General features: G+C 31.9%; 1 protein-coding gene across 1 annotated transcript in view; it reads right to left on the bottom strand.

The window, feature by feature from the left end:
* Window positions 1–832: 832 nt before the first annotated feature.
* The window catches only part of LOC132720979 (nicotinamide phosphoribosyltransferase-like), a 30596-nt gene continuing 5965 nt past the window's right edge, over window positions 833–25463 (bottom strand). The window contains exons 2-9 of the mRNA XM_060705225.1: window positions 22726–22956; window positions 16880–17008; window positions 11182–11340; window positions 10563–10693; window positions 9205–9427; window positions 8044–8304; window positions 7138–7263; window positions 833–6830 (exon numbers count right to left, since the gene is read on the bottom strand). Coding sequence (XP_060561208.1) covers window positions 6705–6830; window positions 7138–7263; window positions 8044–8304; window positions 9205–9427; window positions 10563–10693; window positions 11182–11340; window positions 16880–17008; window positions 22726–22956 — 1386 coding nt within the window. The 3' untranslated portion in view covers window positions 833–6704. The remainder of the gene's footprint in view (window positions 6831–7137; window positions 7264–8043; window positions 8305–9204; window positions 9428–10562; window positions 10694–11181; window positions 11341–16879; window positions 17009–22725; window positions 22957–25463) is intronic.

Below are 25463 nucleotides of genomic sequence, written 5' to 3' on the forward strand. Positions count from 1 at the left end.
TAAAAGATATCAACTTAAAACTTTGCAAGTAGATAGATCTCACTGACTAGAAGGGCAGTGAATAAGATCTTATCCAAAAGGATGTTTTGTTCAAGTGTGACCATAATCAACTTATAATTTTCAAAGGTACAGTCAATAATAGCAAAAATCAGTGATATTTCAAGAATTTAACCTTCAAGGTCAATATCATAAATGAGAAAAGATCATTTTGAGTTTGATATACATGAAGGTCATGTCCTACAGAATGTTATGTCTTAATATGAAGTCATATCAAAGTATAGCCAGTTACAGCAAAAATATGAAAAATTAAATACTTTGACACGGTCATTTATGAGTGAAGGTCAAGGCCTGTCAGCTGAACTTAAAAGTCTATTCTGTTCAAGTTTGAAGGCAGTCCATTCCAAAGCAACAAAGCTATAGCCACTAATAACAAATATCTGCAAAAATCAAGCAAAATTTAGACATTTAATCTTGAAGATCAAGGTCATTTATAAATGAAGGTTAAGGTTAGTGTGGTCCACTTAAATGTCTTGTCCAAAGGGTTGTTGTGGCCAAGTATGAAGTCAATACACTAGGAACTTAAAAAGTTATGATCAAGTTTAAAGTTTGCGGACAGCAACGGCAAAGGCAATGCCCCCATTGACTGTAACAATATCTCTATATTTTTGTTTTCAAAAAAAAAAAGTACAGCTAAAAATATATATTATTTAAAAACCTCTGTCTTTGGCATTCAACTCCAAAAGAGCTAGCAAAGTCAAAAATTTTGTGACTATTATTAGCAACATCTGAAAAGTCAATCTTATGCAAAAGAAGGAAAAAAACAAGTAGACATACCAGTTAATAAGATTAATTTTATTAGCATAGAGGTAATCGCCTAACAAACTGAGAGACGGAAAATGTGAGTATCCTATATAATGAATCTATATTACACCATAGGCCACTGAAAATAATAATAAAACATTTTCTAACTATTTAACTGATTTAAGGCAGTGCTGACAAAATATTAGTGGCAAGCATACCAATGTTGGTTTCCAAAAATCAAAAGCATCATATTCACTTTTCTGCACTTAAATGGAGTTGTAAGAACTTATGAAATAAAATAAAGACTTCAAGAGCCTAAATAGGATACCAAAGTGTCACATCTGTACTTTTAAAGGAGCCCACTCCCATATTTCTGTTAATTTCAATGGAACTTTATGAAAATTGTCCGCAAATGTAAAATGTTGTACAATTGAAGTATTTTAACATAGCCCAATGCACTGGCTACCCTAAGAAATTAGACCAAATTCTTGCAAGAAAAATATAACTGTGTCAGTAAAAGGTAGATTTTTGAACATTTAGATATTTTTTTCTAGGCTATACATATATTTTTCTTCAATTTGATTTTTTGAAGATTTTAACTAAAAGTGTACTTCTTTAAAGGTATGTCATAACATGTTAACAAAACAGTTCAGTAAACATATATCATACAATAATGAGAGTAAATTGTATAAAAAATAGGAAAAAATATTATAAAAATGTGTATGAAAATAGAGAAAAAATAAAATAAAATACATGTTCAAAATATTTTGAAATTTAACTTAAAGGCAAAAAGAAACTGTTTGTTTCAACATTCAGAATACTCCTATTTCCATATCCCTAAAATTTTACAACATCATATACATATGTTTCAGGAGTTCAAACTATTTTTTTAACACAAATGTTCTTAAAGGTACTCCACTGAGGTTCAAAAGCATAAAAGCATACAATTTCAATTTCTTACACAGATCAGCTGGGGTACTTAAAACAGACAGAAATGCAAAAGTTAATAAGAAAAATACTAAGAAATAAATTGAAAATCGTATTGTTGTGTTTTTCTAAGCCCAATTTGAGTGAAAAGCATTGCAATGCTTTTCAATTTTAGGTCATTTTTCATAATAAGAATATCATTCTGGAAAAAACGGAGTGAGTAAATGTTCTGAAATTTTGCACATAAGTTTTTGGTTTTGATCTACATCAAAAGGAAAATTGATCTCAAAAACAGTAATTCCAGTCATGTCACATCAAAAACCTCAGTGATGTCCCTTTAACAAAAAAAATTATATCCCACCCTTTTATTCTAATACATAAAAAATGTTGACAGACAGATTCTTTTGGCCAACAGTTAATTCTGGTTACAAAATGTGCAAATACATAGAATAGAATGTGTACTTTTGTCATAACTTTCTCTAACCAATTACATATATAAAGGCAAGTATTCAGACAAATATAACACAAATATTTATACATCTATCTATTCTTTATAACAAATGGAAATACATTAAACTTTTATATTATTTAAGGACATAAACTCCTTACAAACATAATAGAACTGTTCTAAGCACTTTAAACTGAACTTAAACAATTAAGTCACATCCGATATACTTTAAATATATATTCCATGAAGTGGTACATGTACAATTTTGTACACTTTTCAATTTTTTTTTTTAAACATCATTAACACATACTTGCCCTTTCCAACTAGGAAAAATGAATTAAATTTTATTTTACAGGCACAATGTGCCTTTAATGTGATCAGTTATTAAAATACACACACATATATATATTACTATAAATTACCAAATATATACAATAAATAGACTATCATATTAATTAGAGGATGGAAGAATACTATTTCTGTGGCTAAGAAATACGGCTATGTTTGTTGATAGAACTAAAATATACATGTATATTCAAAACAACAATATATTCCTGCACACCAGCCCTTCCAGATTATCTGATAGTCAACTGAAGGATAAACAAAATATATATATTGACAAAACAAAAAAAACAAACAAAAAACTCTGCATAGTTTTTTTTCTTTACTTTAATATTTAATGTTAGTTAATATATTTACTGTCAAATTTTAGTTAATGTTTTCATTTTCATTGTTAATTTTAATTGTTTTCATAATATTCTTCACATATTAGTTAATTTTCTTTACTTTAATAGTAAATTTTCCTTGCTTTCTTAGTAAATTTTCTTTACCATAAAAATTTATGTTCTTTACTTTCGCAGTAACAGTTCTTTCCTTTTTAAACTTACAATAAAAATTTGAGTAAAATATATCCAAAAATAACCAAGTCTTCACCCATTCATGAATAATTTTCTACTTCAGAAGGAGGCTAGTTTCACAACTTTAAACACAAAAGTTGTAAAATAAAATGATCCACATTTCAGGAATGTTATACTTGGACAAATTTCAGAAGTTATTTAACCTTTAAAATCAATTAAAGGCCAATTATGCCTCCGAAATTCTTTTATTTCTATTTCTCAAAAAGCCTTTTAATTTTGGTGAACTTTTTATCTGTTGTTATGGTAAAAAGTACATTTTAGTGATTTAGTATTTTTGAACGGAAGTCAAAATACTACTTTGCTTACATTTTGCTACTTTATTGACAAATTATTTCGCATTTATCACTAATTTCTTCAGGTAACAAGCATTTAACATTCTCTAAAACCTTTACAAAATTCAAGATTGCTCTTACTAAAGAGGTAAAAATAATTGGTTTCTGAGGCATAATGTGCCTTTAACTGTGCTATAAATGTATTTCAGGTAAAGTAGTTAAAAAAAAAAAGATTCTCATAACTAAGATAATAAGTAAACATAAAGTAGATAACTAACATAACATATGAAGTAGAACTTTGTTAAGTCGAAGTTGAAGGGACTTGCTTAAAACTTTGAGACATCAGGCCTTCGTCTCAATTCAATGACAAAATCTCACGCCATCAACATTTACCAGTGAGTTACAAAAGGCATAACAAAACAAATCTTCTAATCAAAGTTGGACACATAGAATTTCTACTGTATATAAATAATCCACCTAAAAAAGACCCTTTAAACCAAGTAAAAAAGGTTTAAATTAACATCTAACGATTTAAAACAATGTAATATTTAAGCTATAAAGCCTTTACATTTTACTTTCTAGATGTTCAATTTTTTTCATGGTAATTGGTAATGTAAGAATGAAAACATTTTCTTCAGGCATCGTACTAATGGCGTGTATACACACATGCAAGTGATATATAAATGTACAGTTTATGATTAAAAGGGGGCAATATAATATCTATAATGGCATATTGCAAGGTTTGGACATGTGAACTACAGGGTGCTGCCATATTTTGAGCATATGATAAAAAGACGTGAAACAACACAACTCCAGATGTGTGTCGGGACATTAGTGACAGGAAAAAATCTTGTGATAAAAATACAAAATTCTGTTGAATATTTTAGATAATACAGTCAAAGTTTTGCCTGAATTTTGAATATTTCTCAAACATTTCTTAAATCTCATTAAAATCAGATCATCGTTTTTTGCTCCGTTACTCTTAGTGAAGTGTAGTGGAGCAACAATTATAGATATGATTTTAATTAGATTGACATTTCTTTAGACTGTAAATAATATTTTTCTCAGAAGTGATTTTTTGGAAGATTTATTTTACACACATCTGGAGACATACTGCTACATCCAGCAATATCTATCTGACAATGTTCAAAGTGTAGAATGATAACAATGGCAGGGAATTTTCAATGCAATGGTAGGAGGACTTTAGAGCAAATATACAAAAATACACTTTTCACCACAAATATGCTTAACAAAATAAAACTACTTCGAATTTAAAACCTTGATCGACGCTGCTTTGAATTGTAATAAAAGTGGTTATGGCAATCAGTAGAAAAGAATAGGAAAAAAGAATAGGAAAATATGGTGTCTATCCTTGATTGAGGCTGCTTCATAACCGTAATTTAAAATTTGTTATGGCAACCAGGAGAAAAAATTAGAAAATATTGTGTCTATTTACACTTTTGTTTTGTTTGTTTGCCTGATTTTCACGCCAATTTCAACATCTTTTTGTTTATCTTGGCCGTGGTTCGCCTAATTGGCTTTCCCGGATAACTGACCAGAAATTGCAAATTTCTCCGCAAGTGACAGCATACAAATGCCAAATGATTTCTTAATCAGTGGTGTGAGTGAATCAATGTCCCAGATCAATTGCTATGAAGAAATTTTGCCTAGCGCCAGGATTAAAACAAGTGACACCTGGATTACAAAATTGTCTAAAAACAGGCAAGTTTTCTCATTCGTTCAGCAAAATAGAACCTTAAATGTTAAGCAATATTGACAGATTTTCATTTTATTGGTCTTTCTTCACTGAAGGCTTTTATTACAAACAATTTGCCATCTTTACATCTTAAAGATGAATAGAGAAATTTATTTAAATTGTTACATTATTTAAATTGTAACAACTGTTATCAAAGTAAAAATGACAAATTCTTATCTCTGTCCCTGATAGTAGCAGAATCTCCAAGGAAGTGCAAAACCACAAGTCCGTACAATGAAAAGAATTACACATATATGCGTTTGAAAATATATCATAATACATGTACATAAATTTATAAATATATGGCTTTCTTTTGTAAAGAAAACAAAACAATTTATGATTCATAAGCATTTACTCATACTCACAAAGGCATGGTGCTCTAATGTAGTTGGTCCTGAAAGAGATCTTCATAAAAAAAGCTTGCTGCAAGACTGCAAAACTAAACTTGGAAACCAGTCTCTTAATGCAGCTCTACTATTGGCCAATTTCAATTCAAAATTCAAAAATTAGCCAATCAGCTGCTAGAATTTTAGACTGGTTGTCAAATTCAATTTATATAACATTGGCTCTTGTTAATAACAATAACTGAATTTTTTACTCACTGTTCAAGTAAATTATTTTCAAAAAAAAATAAAAAATATTACAACATGTTTTCTACATACCATAACAACAAACTGACATGTACAACAATCTGTAAATGTCTGTATACTTATCAGTATCATAGCAGTACTAGATTATTCATACAAGTTTATTCATACAATAAAATTCTTTATACTACAATTACTATTCACGTGTTACTATAATAAGAAACAAACATTTTTTCCTTATTATTCTCTGAAACATTTGTAACAACTCTTTAATTTTGAATTGTAATTACTTCATTATTTTGAAGACATTAATTTTGCTTTTTAACCTGAACAAAGATATTTTTTACTTAACTTGCCGATATGGTAAAATAAGAAATTTTCGTAAGGGATTAAAATTTGCTAAATTCACAAACTGAAGTTGCAAAAAAAGTGTTGATAGGTATTTATGTTTCATATTAGTGTTTGATAGGTATTTATATTTCATATTAATTTAACTGAACTGAAAGTAGAAATTTGCCAATATTTGACCTTGTCAATTAACCAAAAATGTTGATTTAACAAAATTTTGGCACCACAAAAATTACTTATTTTACAGTATAGTACGTACATGAATTTTAGACACCACAAACAGTAACATTATCTAGATCTCTTCGAGATGTATACCATATTTTTCAAAGTTCATAAAAGCATAAAAAAGCAACAGTAACAATATATATGTATTTAAATAGAAATTATTATCAGAAATCTAACTTAAGAATTTCATCCTGAAAGGGTAAAAAGTTTTCCCTTTTGTTGTACTTGTTCTAAAAGCATTGAAAATTTTGCATCCAAAAGTGATATGTTTTGATATTGTTTCACATTGAACAGGACATGTTTGAAGATAGTAGTTTTCTATATTCATTCATAACTTATTCTCAATTTCTGGCATACAATCTGTTGACCTCTGCATGAGTGCGATGTTATTATCAAGCCATCGAGGCATCATTATATAGCTGGTTATTGACTGTCAGACTTTTCTTTCTTTCTCTGGTTAACTAGGTCAATCTCGGCGTTAGCTCTAACTTCATCAAATGAGAAGTCTTTTAACAATTTACCATTCTCAAATACAGTTTCTAGAATATCCTGGAAAAGAATAAAAAAAAACAATTATCAATCTTAACTAACATGCTAATATTTTGATTTATTAAACAATTATATTGTTAACAAAAAGATCTTACATGCAAACCGGGGCCCCCCTTTTAAATCTCATAAATGTGCAGTTAGAACAAGGAAACAATGTCAACCCACATAAAGCCGACCTTGACCTTTGACCTACTGACCCAAATGACAAGTATGGACCCCTCTACAATTATTTTACCAGGGTAACCACTTTATAAGTTATTTTAATTTATTTATATACAAAGTTTTACAATGGATGTCTACACAATACCTTTTTGACATCCCCTGCCCCTTCTTCTACAGTGACGAAATTTCCATCCTTCGTCTTCTCTAATGTCAGACGTCCTTTCTTACTCTTCTTACCAGGATCAGTAATTGGAGCTTTGTAGACGTTCACCTATTTGAATAATACAGAATATTTAATTCTATACTGGATAGAATAATTTATTTCTTTTTGTAAAAACAGACACCAATTTTTTTATATTTTTTATCAAGAAGCATCATAAAGAGAGCCTGACACATCTCTAATTTGTATTTTTTCTACAGGGAAGCAACTCTTCATTCTATTGCAAGACTTCTTTAACAATTAAGTAAGAGTTACAGTACTTAGATATTTTTTCACTATCTTCAAATCAATAACACTATTGCAGCTATCTATAGGAAGTGAGAAATGGAAAGTTTCTAAATAAAATGTTGGGAAATTATTGGCGAAAGGCTATGGCAGGTGAAGAATATCTTCATATCAAAATAATCCAAAATTCTAACACAACCTTAAGTTTTTTTCCCTATTGAACATAGAAGAACCGAAAGTGTGTTATTATGCAATAAAATCACTGTTAACAATCAACACTGTTAACTCATGTGAGATGTTCATTATACTGTGACGTAACCACATAATATGAAGCGCAGAAAATAAGTAAGGAAAGAAATCAGGCGCAATTTAGCTTAATATCAGGTACGGCAGCATTTATTTGTTGATGTTGTGTTAGAATGGAAATATTATATCCAAATTGGTGATTTTATAACTTGATAAAATCAGTTTGTTGTTCGGATGCCCATCATTACATCATTTGGGCTACATCCTCGTGATACAATTCTTCGCATCCAAACTCCAAACAGTGATTTTATTCAGCGATAAAATAAGTTTGGGATATATAATTTCTTAAGTATACTATACCTCTTTTCCATTACACACTGCGTAACTGCATTTAAAAGCACATTTCTGTGTATCCCTATCCAATCTCTGCAGCAATGCTCCACCACTTCCAAAGGCAAGATTCTCTGCACTCCATTTATTTATTTTCATGTTCTCTAAGATAGCTCCCAAAGTCTCGTAACTTATCCCGTCTCCTTGTATCACACGAATATATGGCGGCAATAAATAGTACCCCTTCTTGTTCAGCGACTTTCCAAAACATTTCGCTAGTATATCTAAAACCTGCAAAATTATTTTGATACAATACAAAGTAAAGAAAAATATATGACAAAACCTATCAAGTAAAGTCAATGATTTTTAAAAAAGCATTTAAAGCCAAAATGCTGTAAATTCAAAATATTTGTTGTTTTTTTTTTAGGTTTTAAATCACATCATATATGGCAAATCTCAGCTTTACTGGTGGAAGAAGACCCCTGGAAGGTGCCCTACCTTGCATTATTTCAGGCATGAACAGGCACCTGAGTAGAACCACTACCATTCCGTTACCTAGCTGGATAGCTTCCTCACATTAAAGAATCCAAAAGTCCCTGCTAAGGTTTGAACCAACAGCAGTGAGAGCAAAGTGGTTTGAAAAATGTGTCTATAAATGAGCTGTGTCATGACAAAACCAACATAATGGGTTTGCGACCAGCATGGATCCAGACCAGCCTGTGCCTCTGTGCAGTCTGATCAGGATCCATGCTGTTCGCTTACAAACTCTATTACAAGTAGAGAAACTGATAGCGAACAGCATGGATCCTGATCAGACTGCGCGGATGTGCAGGCTAGTCTGGATCCATGCTGGTCGCAAACCCACTATGTTGGTTTTGTGACGGCTCAAATGTCAAAACCTTCAAAAGTAATGATTTTGTAAATTCTAAATGCTCTCAATTTAGGTTTAGCTCATGGTAGACTATTTTATCCTCCTTCCAAGTGTCTATCATTTAAGAATTTTCAATATCAAAATGATAACCAGCAATCTTGTACATTAATAAAAAGTGCCGGTTGAATAATTTTTTATCAGTAGGCAATCACTGCAATGCAAGTTTTGTCTCATTAAAGTCCTAAATATATTCATAAATTTTATCAAAATAAAGATGTAATAGGGATTCCCAAAATCATTTTTCAATAATTAGTGCTTACCTGAACAACAACTGTTGGAGGGTCACCAGAATCGGGGCGCACCACCAGGGAACCATTTTTTCGCTGTTCAACTAGGCTCTTCAGTTTACCTCCCCAAACTTTCTCACAGGCATCCCAAATGTTGTAACTGTCGCTTACACAGGCTACCAAACCATCAGGAAATCTTGTCAACATATTGCGGAATGCTTCAACTTCACCATCTTTACCCCAAGTAGTAATAGTGCTGAAATACAATACAACTAGTGCTGTAAAACAATCATATTTAGTGCTGAAATGCAACATAAATAGTGCTGTAAAACAATCACATTTAGTGCTAATATATAACTGCATTAAGTGCTCAAATACAAAAATATTTAGTGCTGATATATAACTGCATTAAGTGCTCAAATACAATCACATTTAGTGCTGAAATACAATACAACTAGTGCTGTAATACAATCATATTTAGTGCTGATATATAACTGCATTAAGTGCTCAAATACAAAAATATTTAGTGCTGATATATAACTGCATTAAGTGCTCAAATACAATCACATTTAGTGCTGAAATACAATACAACTAGTGCTGTAATACAATCATATTTAGTGCTGATATATAACTGCATTAAGTGCTCAAATACAATCAGATTGAGTGCTGATTTAGAATCTCATTTATAATATAAAAATTTATTACAGAACAAATGATAGTTTTCAACAGGTTGATCAATTTTCTGTCAGTAATATAAACTAAGGTATATTCTAGTGGCACTTGACACTGTCTCACTGAAATATCACAGAGAAAAATTTAGGCATAATACCTCACCAAGACATCAAACAGAGCTAGTCGTAGAGCTTATTAGTTAATAGCTTTATAATAAGCCACCCAGCTAGCATATCCCCTCAGGCCAGGGATATAGCCATGAGGCCTGAGTTCTGTCTTAAATTTCAGGATTTTCATTGGTCAGTGAGTATTCTGAAGCAGTTTCTGACCAATCAAATACTTCAGATCTGAGTTTGAGCTCAGGGAATTTCTTTATAACCTTAGACCCAGCTCAACTCTAAATAGTAGCTCTTTAAATTATACAGTATTGATATTAAAATCCCATAAATTTTTTAGCCTGCTGGAGGCAACTGATTCTACCAACTTAATCAGTGCAGACAAAGGTCAACCAGCACATCTGTCCCATCTGATGATAATCTACACAGTTTGTTATTCTCATTCAATACATATTATAAAACTTCCCTTAAATGATAAATGGTTTAGTCCAGAATGAAAGATGGAAACATCCATTTAAGACTGAATGGACTGTTCCAAATTCAAAACTGGACAAATCCATTACACAGTTGTAGCAGGTTAAAGGGTAAGAAAGGGTAAGAAACCTGTGTTCAGCAGCTGGTATAGAGAATCCAGCGATGTCACAACCGTAATATCTTCTGGCGGTAGTTATCCCAGCTATGGTATCTGTTCCCATAAAGTTTACTAAATGTGAACACCCTCCGATACCTGCAGACTGAAATATATACATAATTTTTGAATCAGTTGTGAGAGATGAATGATCATTAGTCTGGATGTCCGAGGTGACATAAAGGAAAAATTTTGTTATGCCTGAGGATTCAACCAGCGACCCCTCGAATACTTTAATACTAATCCCATGCTCTCCCTCTACATATATTAGTAACCTAGTAAGTTACAAAAGTATGAACATAAGTGTCATTACCTACTGACATTGCCTACTATGGTCAGACTGAATCTGTGTTTAAACCAAGTTAAATTTGTAAACTGTAAAATCAAACCTGTGCTTTTAGAAATACCTGTGACTCCTAGAAAATGTATTATAAACGAAATGAATTTTTAAAATGAATGCATTCCAAAGCTTGTCGAAAATGTAAAGAATTACACTTAATTAAAATCAGATACAACTAAACAATTTTATTTAAATATATATCCGATGTATAAATAAAATATCATATAAATACTATTCATAATTCATGTATATACCTCTACAGAAGACGATCCTCTGAAACCAAAGTCATGTAACATAAATGGCAGTTTATCGAGAGTTTCAGCAGTTTCGTCAAGGTATTTGGCAATGATCTCTTTCTGGTACCTAGAGTTGGTGGCAACGGTCATCGGGTACCAGACCTGAACCAACAGTGTCTAAAAATAGAAAAATCATAAAAATCCTTCAGTATTTGTTCATTAACACTTTTAGTACCTAATTAAAGGGGCAGATAATGGTACATGTCTAAACAAAGCAGAAAAAGAAAATCTCAATATTAAAGGGACTTTTACTGAGGTTAAAATGGAACTCAGAAGAGCACAAAAATACGTTTTTCAGCTTATTTCTGAATAAATTTCTTGATCATCTCTTGCATACCTGAGTGTCCCAGCTGATCTATGTATGAAATTCAAATTTAATGTTTTTAAAGCTTTTAGACCTCAAAGGAGTACTTTACAAAGGTTATTCTAAAAACATCTTTGTGTGCATCTTTAAATCTGGACAAAACCATTCTTCAGCATTAGGGATAATTTCAAACATTAATAGAGGGCCATGATGGCCCTAGATCGCTCACCTGACTTATCAAACTCATCCAAACAATTACCTAGACAAGCATTCTGACCAAGTCTCATGACAGGTGAGTCAAAAATGTGACCACTACAGTGTTAACAAGGATTACCCATATTTGAGCAGTGCGACCAATTTCCAGGATACTTGGATCAAAACAGTAGCAACTAGAGTGTTAACAAGATTTTTCTATTTTTAGCTCCAGTGACCTAGTTTCACATGGGATTTTGAACTCATCCAAGCAATTACCTAGACAAGCATCCTGACCAAGTTTGATGATAATTGAGTCGAAAATGTGACCACTAGAATGTTAACAAGGTTTTTTCATATTTGGGCGGTGTGACCTAGTTTTTTACCCAGGTGACACATATTCAAACTTGACTTAGAAATCATCAAAACAAACTTTCAGACCAATTTCCAGGATACTTGGATCAAAACAGTAGCCACTAGAGTGTTAACAAGATTTTTCTATTTTTAGCTCCTGTGACCTAGTTTTTCATCCGAGATGTCCCATGTTCGATTTATTCCCAGCAATGACCTAGACAATTTTCCTGACTAAGTTTGATGACAACTGAGTCAAAATTGTGACCACTAGAGTGTTAACAAGGTTTTTCTATTTTTAGCTCCTGTGACCTACTTTTTCATCCGAGATGACCCATGTTCGAACTCATCCGAGCTATCACCTAGACAAACATCCTGACCAAGTTTGATGATGATTGGGTCAAAAATGTGACCTCTAGAGTGTTCACAAGGTTTTTCTATTTTTAGGTCTTGTGACCTAGTTTTTCATCCGAGATGAGCCATGTTCGAACTCATCCGAGCTTTCAACTAGATAAGCATCCTGACCAAGTTTGATGATGATTGAGGCAAAAATGCGACCGCTAGAATGTTCACAAGCAATTGTGGACGTACGACGGACATTCACCGATCCTAAAAGCTCACCCTGAGCAAGCTCAGGTGAGCTAAAAATGAACTGACTGAATAGTGAATGGTTAGTTCATATTTTGAAATTTTCCCTTCAATCGATGAGTTCAAAAGATGGACAGGTCTATTTGAAATATTAAGCATGAGAATATAATCCATTTAAGAAATTCAGCATTATGGTCAGGGTTAATATCATTTTCCCTTGAACTTAACAACGATTAGAGTAGGTAAAGACCATTCTTTATTATACACTTTTGACTGAAATATTGAATAATATTGATGAAATAAAATGCGCTTTTTCATTTTTCCGATTTTCATTGTAAAAATTTATTTTTCACTGCAGTGAAACATATTATTTTCCGTATTTTCACTGGTGTCTTTCCAGACTACTTTCTAATAAATTTAGCCAAAACACAAAATGTAAGGGGTTACGAATATTTCAAATTAAAATGTCAAAAAAATGAAAAGTGTATAATTATAATAAACAGAAAATTTAAGTTTTTCCAATAAATACAGGATTTATTTTCATCTTATGATATGAAAATTATCATATTACACTTGTGGCTACTGCCACTTGGAAATACTTATTTTCATACCACTAGATGAACATAAATCCTGTATTTTAAGAACAAAACTTGAATATCCTCTACTGTACATATATTTAATATTTTTGTAAAAATATTTCAACGTACACATATCTTTGGAACAGTCTGTATATATCAAGGTAAGCCGTGAACTACAGTAATTGGAAAATCACTTCAATTGAACATGCAAACATCAAAGACATCCCTGTGCAGTCCAATAATTACTTCTTGCAATCAGGCAAAAATCAATGAATTTCTAGTCAAGGACATTGACAATTCCATACAGTACAAACCAGTATTTCACTATTCCGTAAGGTCACTTGTACATGTATATTAGATTTTCTAGAATAAATGCCCAACGATACAGTGTTTGCCTATTGACTTTCTTTTTCTACAAGTTTTGACTCTTGGCTGAATGAAATGGTAGTAACAACAGTTACTATTGACTACACAAGCAACAAGAGTTAATAAAACAGGCAACAAAGTAAATAAGCAACAGTTAATAGCATCACACAATGACGCCAATTTCACTGAGATGGGACATTATTAATTTTTAAAATTGGGAAAAAAAAAGTATTATCGACAAGTTATCAACAAGCTGGTAGCTCAGTTGGTACAGGCTAAGGTCTAGATTTCTTGTGTTTGAATCTTGGTATTATGCCCGGGCTTGGTTGTAAATTGCTGCCTATTTTTGTTTACACTGTGAATTCTGGAGCCCAGCAGAAGACCTTGAAATTATAATACAACTTCAAGACTGTTTTCGCTAAGCTCAAGAATTTGTAAGCACTTCGGGTCTATGTAAAAAGGAATAGACTGATAAAGGGGACAAAAAGGAACTATATCTTACAAAAAATACATGCAAAAATTATTATATACATGTATACAAGAAAATCATTGATGCAAAGCATCAAAGGGCGACGCCAAAAGAATTTGATCCAGATTTGCACCTAAATACTTAACAAAAGATATGTACTTTATAGCAGTACCATTACATGTGACCTGGAGGCTAGGGCCAGTTTAAGTTGAAACTTAAACCAAAAAAGAATAGACTCTGTCTTGCCAAGATGCAAAGACAATTTATAGTCACTTAAGCAATCTTATAAGACTCATGCTATAAGAAAGAATTTCTTCAGATTTATTTTATGAGACACAAGGATTCCTGAGTCATCAGCATATAATCACAGGCACGAGTATCGGACCTGGGAAGAAAAAATATGACCAGATGACCAGATTGATAAAAAAAACTGTGTTTATAAAAACCAAAAAAAAAAAATGTAAATAATGATCCCCTTTAAAAATATACTATCAACTTGAAGTATATTTTTAAAGGGGGTCATTATTTACATTTTATTTTGGTTGTTGACACTTTTAAGATGAACACAGGTTTTTTTATCAATCTGGCCATATTTTTTCTTCCAAGGTCTGATACTCGTGCCTGTGCATTATAATAAAAGCTTACTGCTTAGGGTTGAAGACATGTAATTGACATATATTAGACATAAAAGAGGACCTAAAATGAACATCAGTGGGACAGCATAGGTACTCAGAGCAGTGACTGTAGTAGAATGAGTACCAGCCACATCAACCAGCTACTATCAGAGATAAGACTTAAACCATGTAAAGAATGTCATTATATATGGCAGATGCTTGTAGTTTCATGAAGAAGAAGAAAAACAACTTCTTCATGTGCAGTATAGTGTGTTCAACTGTATCAAATGCCCTTGTAGATCTAAAAGTATCATACAATACTGCCTTTGTCCATTTCAAATAATGCAATCTGTTAAATGAATCAAACATGTGTCAATTGAAAAACCACTTGTAAACCCTGACTGAAACTGCCTGACCATGACTCGAACCCATGACTTTCAGAAGACCAACTGAGCTATCCGGCCTGCTACACATTTTCTCTTTAATGATGAAACAGTTCTAAACCACAACATATTTCCCCACTATATCGATTTGTGTTCGTGAATTTCTTATGTTACAGAGCATAGGAAATTGAACTCATGCTTATATGCAGTCACAGGATGAGAAAAACTTTGAGCTTGACCAGAACTCAAACCTGTGACCAACATAAGAAATTTTATGAAGGCTGATTTGTATTTTGCATCAAGGGCACCGGGCAAAAAACATGAAAATGCAACAAACAAACCACTTTGTGGTAGATTGTATTTTCATGTTTTCATCTGGCGCCCAGTTACTTTTTGTACTATGTTGGTTTTCATGTGGCACAAATCACCCACTATAAATTTAGTGCACAAATTTATTCAAGGGTAAGTAACAATCTACTCTATGTACAGTCTGTTGTCGGGTTGACTCAGGAGACCTGGAGGTTGAGACCGGTGTCCCTTCATTACAAATAGATCAGACAGAAGCTGTCCTTTCAGACAGAAGCTGTCCTTTTCAAACTATGCACATGTTAGAAAAAAAATAGAATAACTATTCAGAATATGATTTTTTGAGACTTTATTAATTATATTGCTTGATCCAAGTTTAAGGACCTTTTCAATCAATACATGTTTTATCATTTATAACTTTAAATGAAAGTCTCATCCCTTTAATAATAATGACATAACTGTATCTCTTTAAATGCAGAAAAATTATAAGTCTCAACATATCAATATACTACTGTCTAAGATATACATGTATGCACATAACATTAATAATTCCCAGTTTATATTAAATAAATATGAAATTCCTAACATTAACATTAACATGCTTTTGATGACCTTACAACTGGTGAATTATATACAACAAAAATAGTATTATAAGTAATACCTAAGATAGACAGAAAAAGAACAAATAATTTAGTAAACATGAGTTACTTCCCCTTACAATAAAGAAAACCTGAAACCCAAAAGAACACCCTAAACAGCAAAATTATGAAATGCTGCAGGTTCAGTTTTATCAAGCCATGCAAATTAATGGTAAAGTATTCATAAAAAAATAGATGGCCATGTGTCAGCAGTAATTGCAGAAAATCAGATAGCTTTCAACATCCGGATACTGGTACACTTTGTAAAAACAACCATTCTGCGCAACAGATAAATGTAATAAGGATAAAATCAATAGGATAATCGTTTACAACAGTTCCATTACCTATCCTTATACTCAATTGCAGGTGAACTTTCTTCTTGTAGGAAAATTTTGAAAATGTATAAATGAATGAATGAACTGATACGGCCTCAATCTAGACCACAACGATATTCGAAATCCGGGTTTTAGTATTGTCATTAAAACTAAGGGACAAGCTGTTAAACTTAACCAGCAATTTCGTGAAAATAATATCACAATGCACATGCTTTTTACATAAAGTTATTAAATACAAATATAACAACACATTTGTTTACTTGATTTTTACGAATCAAAATAAAACTAATTAACACAACATGAAATTAACTGCTAATAATAACAGCTCCTTCCATAGGCAAAAATAAAAAGCGTTCCATAATAGACGACGCCGCTCACCGGCGTCGCCAATTAAACATGTATATCCTTCCTCTGTTGAAGCAAAATGCACTTTTTGTCTCACATATTATATTTCAAACCAATTCAACCCATTTTTATGACTAATTCATGCATAATTTATAACTGGAAAAAAACAATGTCACAAGCAATTTACCTCAAAGTAATTTGTTAGCCAATGGCATTTAGGATCTGTATTTTCTACTGTGAACAGAACATTTTTATATGGGACGACCATTCCTTCGGGTACAGATTTAATCCTTATTGGTAGATGACCGTCGTATGTCTGAAAAAGACAAAAATAGAAAATATTATGCAACAAGATCAAGAAAATACAAGTTTAACACAACAATTGTCTTTGCAAACTGGGCAATATTTCTTTAAATGTAACTTCTTCTTCTTCTTTTTCTTCTTCTTCCCCTATTTAAGGTACATGTAGTTAAAAAAAAACATTTTTCAGGCACAATGGAAGATTGCTATAGTTCTACAATTTCATTAACATAAACTGAATACCTTCATAACATAAACCGAATAATTTCATTATATAAACTGAATAATTTCATTACATAAACCAAATAATTTCATTACATGAACTGAATAATTTTATTACATTAACTGAATAATTTCATTACATTAACTGAATAATAGTTTCATTATATAAACTGAATAATTTTATTGCATAAACTGAATACTTTCATTATATAAACTGCATACCTTCATTACATAAACCGAATAATTTCATTATATAAACTGAATATATGTAATTTTGTTCATGAAAACAAATGGCCCCTATCCTAAATCTGTAAAAAAAATAAAATTGTAGAAAAATTTCTGGAATTTGAACATTTGACCTTGAAGATAAGTGTCATTAAGGGGCCAGTAAAGGCTGGGTACATCAAGTCCAAAAATAGACAAACAAGAGGGACAGATAAACTAAATACAGGTTTTAATAATGACAATTTACTATGGGTAGAGCCATTGATGTTGGCAGACCTATGGTTAAAACTATAATCTCAAAATCACTGCAATCTACATATTTGTAATAATCAATTAATCATACATTGCAGAGTAATAAAGCTTCAAATAAAATCTGAAGGTGAACAATCAAATGCACTTGGCAAGTAATGCTGTAAAAATCAATAAGAAATCAATAAACTAACAGATCAATTCAAATTACAAAATGTATATTATGAATTCATCGTATCTCTAAGCAAGAACATTTAATTTACAAGATTAATTTTCTCGAAAAACAGTTCCTTTCAATTTCAGAATGCAACTGCAAGTAGTATTTTATGGACGCTATTAGGTCAACCAAGTACAAAATTACATAATTAATATACAGTATGCAGTTCATTTGTAACTTTCAAACTTGCACTAAAGACACCATCTGAATAATTCTAAAAATAAATTCATACCCTGAGGCACCTTAAAAGCATAAAAGCAATCTTTTTAGCACTTAAGTTGTAAAAGGTGCAACAATTTATATGGGCTTTTTAGTTGTTTTTTGTGACGTTTTCTGTTTTGTCTCATGCAGTTATTTGTATTTATTCTAAAATATATATTTTATTATGAAATCCAGACTTTGTTAGGTAGAGCTGTTGATATTATTGCAATACATAGTAGTTCAACACATTATTATATGACAAAATTCTTTTGTAATATTCACATTATATTATTATTAAAGGGGCTCCACTGAGGTAAAAAAAGCCTAAAAACATAAAATTTGAAAGTCTTACATAGATCAAGATTAGTGAGGAATTTTAAGTGACATTATGCTCATTTTTTTCATGAGCCGAATAAACTATATATTTCAAAACATTGACTGTTATAATATTGATTCACCAACAGTTGATATTGAAAAATGAGGAGGATAAAATATAAATCAGTGATAAGAAGAATACAAAAAGACCGTCCCACTCTTTTTAATTCTAACAGATATATACAGAAGATTCCTTGGGCCTCGCGGGTTGTTTATTGTTTATGCAAAAAAAATCATAAAATTGAAAAGATTAACTTATTTTTACTTTCACCTCTTGACACTATAATATTATTATACACTATGATGGGCATAATGTCACCTGAATGAAGGTTGGAAAACTGCAAAAGGATAATAAAGTAATAAGCCAGAATTAAATTGAATATTAAATTCTTGTGCTGTTCTTAACTCTATCCAAGTAGAAAAGTCTAGTAACATTTTTTATTTTCGGGTTATTTGGCACAATAAAAACGATTATTCCTGAAAAACTAGATCAGAAAATACGCACACAAGTTATTTGTCTAGACCTACATAAAAATTGTACATAAATCTTGAAAAAAGATATTTCCCGTCCTGTCATGCCAAAAAACTTTAGTGGAGTCCCTTTAAACTACAGGTTCAACAGTACACTTTACACACTTAACCTTTCCTTCTGTAAATTATAATGCGTTTACAATATCCTAAATGGTTGACATTGACTATACACTGGCAGATAATATTACAGACTGAAAGCTTCTAGTGAACCATTCCAGTAGTCAACTGTTCTCAAAGGAATAACTTAATTCAAAACAGAGGCAAGCTAGTGCATGATTTCACAAAAATAGTAGGGTAAAGGTTTTGTTGCTGAATTTGTGTATTTGATGGAATTTTCCAATCTTATTTCCTATCTTTAAATTTGGAACTGTCAGTCCATTCAAAGGTTCAGGGATTTCAATACTTATATAGATACTACATCAATGCACAAATGAGACATATAATATCAGCTTTCAAGATGCAACAGTATAAAACCTGCAGGTGAGACTGCACAGCCATGGTATTACTCACTTAATAAATGTGAAGAGGCCTTCGCCTCTGGATAAATAAGGCCTCTTGATTTTGGGAAATATTATCGCTAAAATTGATAATTTTGGAAGTAAAAAAGCTTCTGAAGGTTCAGATTTTATGGACAACTGCATGATTTTAAAGAAAATTTCAATTGGGAAGAGGTTTTGTATATGCACGTGTCACATTAAGAGATTAATACAAGGCAGAGTAGGGCAGGAAGGTGATTTAAATCAGCCCGCAAAATGAATAATGTCCCGGCCCCCAGGCCACAAACAGTCATGTGATACTAATAATCAATTGAAATCATACTATATATAAAATAACAGTGTATTTAAATGAGGAAAATCACTGCATGGCTGTGCAGATTGGCCTGGCTCTATACAGGTTCACTAAGGCTTAATTCACATCTTGTTCAAGAAGTTTAGGAAGGGTTAAGAATATTTAAGATGCAACGATTTCACCTTCAAAAATATTTTTTTCTCTTTTTTTTTTGGTCAAAAAGTGGTCAATATTGACAAAATTTGATACTATTATTAGAACACTTACTGCAGTTGCTAATGTTTAGAAAGAATTTGTGTAAATTTACATAAAGGTATCTTCAAAATAAATATTTACTATATAAGGTATTTGCCACCAATTGATATTAATCATATAATGATCAAAAAGGGATGACATCATCCAAACTAATATCTACCGAAGAATCTCTTAAACAAAAAGTTACTTATACCCGTTTAAATGGGAAAAGGACATAATATTACACTTAATAAATCCTTTCATTGAAAGAAACAGTTAAAGCTTTTTGATTTTGTATACATTTACCAAAGACGATCATAAAATCAATATTCAATAATGTCTACTTTAGAAAGTTTACAATATATCGGGTATCTTACAAATCAATATTGAATGGAACAGTGTAATATTACGAGGGTGCTTTTTATTACAAAATTAAACATCTGACATTGTCATCTGGATTTTAACCATACTTAGATTACACTCAATTTTAGACTTTCGATGGTTGTATGTAAAATGGACATATAATCTTTAAAGCTGCATGCCTCCAAATGAGGCAAAATATCTCAAGAAAATCAAACTTGAGAAAAATGTACTAAAAGTTTAAGAAAAGTAAACAGATTTAAGATTCAAGCGTTAAATTACATGTTTATATGGGTGATAAAGGACTGATTTTGAAGTATTTATTAAAATATCTCTACTACTGACTGTTATACCAAGGTAATCAACTAACGCAGTAAGGGGCTTATCTTGACCACTTTTTGGTAATTTACCTGGATTGTAAGTGCTGTTTGCAATGTGTAAATTTTTCCTTGATCACTATACAATATATTATAACTTTTAAATACATTTTTCAAATTTTCATGAAAATAAGCATGAATTTAGAGGCATTGCTGCTTTAAAACCATATCCCGTTACTTTTGTATAATGGATTTGTCATGTTTTTAAGTTTAAGTTTTGAACATGTCAATTGGTAGTTACATTGAGCGTCTTTAAACCCTTAACCATTTAGCAATAATTTCATGGATGAGCCATTTTTCCAAAGGAAATATATAAACATATTTCTTTCATTCAAGCATTTCAGAATATTTTTTTTTTACCAATATTAAAGCAACAAATTTGTTCAGTATTAAACTAAAAATAACAATATATATAGCTTTAATATTAATAAGTACTTTAATGCAATATTATGACATTGAATAAATAAATGGTCAAACAGAAACTATTACCAAGTTTCAATAAAAATTATGGTCTGACAGAAAAAACACTTCAACTGATACTAAATTATTTTAAAAAAAGAAAGAAAAAAAAGAGGAATTTTCATTAGTGACAAATTTTCAACCCGTCTGAGGCATTTTCGACATGTCCTATATCATTGATAAACCACTATAGAACACTTGATAACCATTATTGGACAATAACTTTCAACCACCCATAGACTTTATGACTAGCTTTAGAATTAGTTCATCATAAAAGTTTGTTATTTCAATAGGTGAAAACCCTTGCCATTACAAAATCAATTCAATAAATACCGGTACTTCTGAATAAAATTTATTCACCCATTAACAGGTTTCCTGTTCGTGACCTTGACTTTTGTTTACCACAAACTTTATATAGACACACTTCTTTTTGTGTTCACATACCGGTTCATTATTCTAGGCTCCTCACATTACATATCCGGTATCATATTATGCACCTAAGCAGAATTGGGAATGCATAGGATTTCTTATCAAGGGTCGCTGGTTTAATCCTTGGGCAAGGCGAAATTTCTTCATGACAACTGATATCTCGGACATTATGTATAATGGTCATTTGCCTCTCACAGCCGATTCAGACATCATGATAATTACTGGTTATATATCCAGGAAAGTCGGTTAGATTGACCGACTACAGAGATATGACCAAAATGTGTTAAAATCAGCAAAAACCGGGGAAAAAAAGAAGGAAATACTGCTCCAGAAGAAAATATAACTTAAGTCAGTCTGGATATTAAACTTAATTAAAATTTTTTCCTTGCATTCAAAACTAAAATATTTGATAAATAAGTAATATTGAATATCTCTATTCGCAGATATGACCCTTTGATTTCTTGGTTCCCCTGATCTGTGTGCATTATGGAAACTTAGAATGGTTAAAGACAGGTTTTGAAAAATTCCCTAAAAATGATAAATGGTATTGTCCAGATTGGAAGATGGACTAGTCCATTTTTGATATTTAGCATGGTAAGAGTAGAGTTGGAAGATTAGGTCATGTTGACACTGACACGGTCATGTGATATCTTCCCTGCTTTAAAGCAGCATGCCTCAAGATGAGCAAAGAAAATTTCAAACAAAAAATCAAGTCTCAGAAATATATATATATTTAAAATATACATATTAGTTATGTATAGCTTAAATTTTGTCAGAATTTTAGATTTAATCACATTTTTGGTATACTTGGCATGATTTTCACTCATTACAACAATTTTTTATTTTTTTATAAAAATTGCAAAATTCTTGAGGCATGTTGCTTTAAAGGTGAAGGAATGCCCTTAACATGTATGGTACTTGTATAGATCCTAACTTGACACAATTTAACGTCCTAGATGGGATGTAAGTTAAAAGTGATTCAAGATGCCGTCTTCCTCTTCTCGATAACATTATAATCATATTCTTGGTTCAATTCAAAACTACTTAGATAATTATTTTCCTTACCTCTAAAATATATCTCCATCCTTCAACATTAAAATGATCTTTCATAAAGTGTTTATGGTATAACTCCTTTGCTTCCTGGATTTTCTCTTCCGTAACAACCTTACCACACAACCATCGTTTGATGATGTACTGTAGACCGAAGAAGACGGTTTTCTCAAACTTCCCGCCACGACTTTCGAAGTAGGAGTACACATTTGTAGTATTTGGTGGATATTGCATATGATGCGTAACCTGTAAATGAAATATATATTGATGAATGACACCGCCCATGCCCGGGTGAGTACAAAAGCTCTCCCTGTTCTGCCAACAGACAAGCTAATAATTACAGTTTATTGAGGAAAAGAAGAAACATTTATTTTTAGCCATTTTGTTACTTTGACCCCAAATGAATGAAAATATATACTCATATATATACCGGTAGGTCAATAGGTATTAGGACTTAATGTCTAAGATATAGAGACTCTATGAAGAAATGTAGAAAATTCTATTTATAGCTTCAGTGTCCATGACACCATCAAAACTCTATGCAAGGCTTGGGGTCTATACAATGCCCCTGTGTCTAAGATTTTGTTCAATAAATAAGGCTTCAGCCTTGCTTTAGAAGGAAAAAATGATTCCATATCTAGCCACTGTGTCCTTGACCTTTTCCCTTCCAAGTAGACCCCATATAACATTGGTTTCTGTTGTGAACATTTATCATCAAATGTGCCGATCATACCTGCTATTTTCATATCTTTGCTTTTCTAAAGTTGAATGTAAGGGTCATATCAAACCCCTTAAAGAAGCCATAGCATAACCTAGCTCTGTGGATTAATTCTTCTTTTCATTCAGTTTCAAGAGCTGTATGCTAAAAGCAACCTTCACTGACTTTCACTTAACTTGTTTAAAACTACCTTTTCTTTGACTGATATGCAAACAACAATTTACCATTTGTCATTGATATGCTGTTCATATTCAATCAGAAGTGAATCATTTGAATTATATAAAAAGAAACAAAACATGAACATGGCTTTGCAATTTAAGAAAATAAGTGCAGCGTGTCAAACGTTGGGGAATTATTTAGTGCAAGTTTTCAAAGGATTTAGTCACATTTTATGTCTGTAATATCATTGATGAAATCAATTTTATCATAAAATTTTGACAGAATTGCGATCGATAGAAACAATACTGATGCATCAATTCATACAATTGATAAAGATTAAAAAATTTATAATTTGGACCCATTAATAAAATGCTTAGAAATAAAGAAAATTCACCCAAAACATACACAGAACCAGGTGCCCTGTTAAAATGACACATTTTAAAATACATATAGAGAAAGAACAAATCGCGGTGCCAAAAAATAACCAAGCCACGCGGAAATCTCCTGGACATACATATTTCTTGGGATTCGGCCTCAGGCCTTATAATGTTTTTGAACGGTAGGCTCGGGAAAATGATGATTTTTCCCCAAAATTTATATGGAAAAAGAACAAATCGCCTGTGTGCAAAAAATGACCAAGCAACGCGGAAATCTACTGGACATATTACTTGGGTTCGGGCCTTAGGTCTTATAATATTCACAGAATATCCTCCAAATTTGTACAAAATCGAATTTGCATTGGAATTGGTCAAATGGTTTTTGAACGGTAGGCTCGTGACAATGATTATTTTTCCGAAATTTATATACAGAATGAACAAATCGCGGTGCAAAAAATGACCAAGCCACGCGGAAATCTCCTGGACATATTACTTGGGTTATGGCTTTAAGCCTTTCTCTGTACAAAGAAGACCCTCTTAACATGTACAAAATCGAATTTTCATTGGAATTGATCAAACGGTTTTTGAACGGTAGGCTCGTGAAAATGATGATTTTTCCGAAATTTATAGAAAAAGAACAAATCGCGGTGCCAAAAAATAACAAAGCAACACGGAAATCTCCTGTACATATTACTTGGGATTCGACCTCTGGCCTTATAATGTTTACAGAAGACCGTCCAAAGTTGTACAAAATCGAATTTGCATTGGAATTGGTCAAATGGTTTTTGAACGGTATGCTCGTGAAAATGATAATTTTTCCAAAATTTATATACAGAATGAACAAAGCCAGGTGCAAAAAAATGACCAAGCCACACGGAAATCTCCTGGACATATTACTTGGGTTAGGGCTTTAAGCCTTTTTCTGTACAATGAAGACCCTCTTAAGTTGTACAAAATCGAACTTTCATTGGAATTGGTCAAATGTTTTTTGAACGGTAGGCTTGTAAAAATGATGATTTTTCCGAACTTTATATAGAGAAAGAACAAATCGCGGTGCCAAAAAATAACCAAGCCACGCGGAAATCTCCTGGACATATTTCTTGGGATTCGGCCTTAGGCCTCATAATGTTTTTGAACGGTAGGCTCGGGAAAATGATGATTTTTCCCCAAAATTTTTATAGAAAAAGAACAAATCGCCTGTGTGCAAAAAATGACCAAGCCACGCGGAAATCTACTGGACATATTACTTGGGTTTGGGCCTTAGGTCTTATAATATTCACAGAATATCCTCCAAATTTGTACAAAATCGAATTTGCATTGGAATTGGTCAAATGGTTTTTGAACGGTAGGCTCGTGACAATGATTATTTTTCCGAAATTTATATACAGAATGAACAAATCGCGGTGCAAAAAATGACCAAGCCACGCGGAAATCTCCTGGACATATTACTTGGGTTAGGGCTTTAAGCCTTTCTCTGTACAAGAAGACCCTCTTAACAT

Source organism: Ruditapes philippinarum, unplaced genomic scaffold (genome assembly GCF_026571515.1).
Source record: "Ruditapes philippinarum isolate M1 unplaced genomic scaffold, ASM2657151v2 ctg5593_1_1_1_1, whole genome shotgun sequence".
NCBI lineage: Eukaryota > Metazoa > Mollusca > Bivalvia > Venerida > Veneridae > Ruditapes > Ruditapes philippinarum.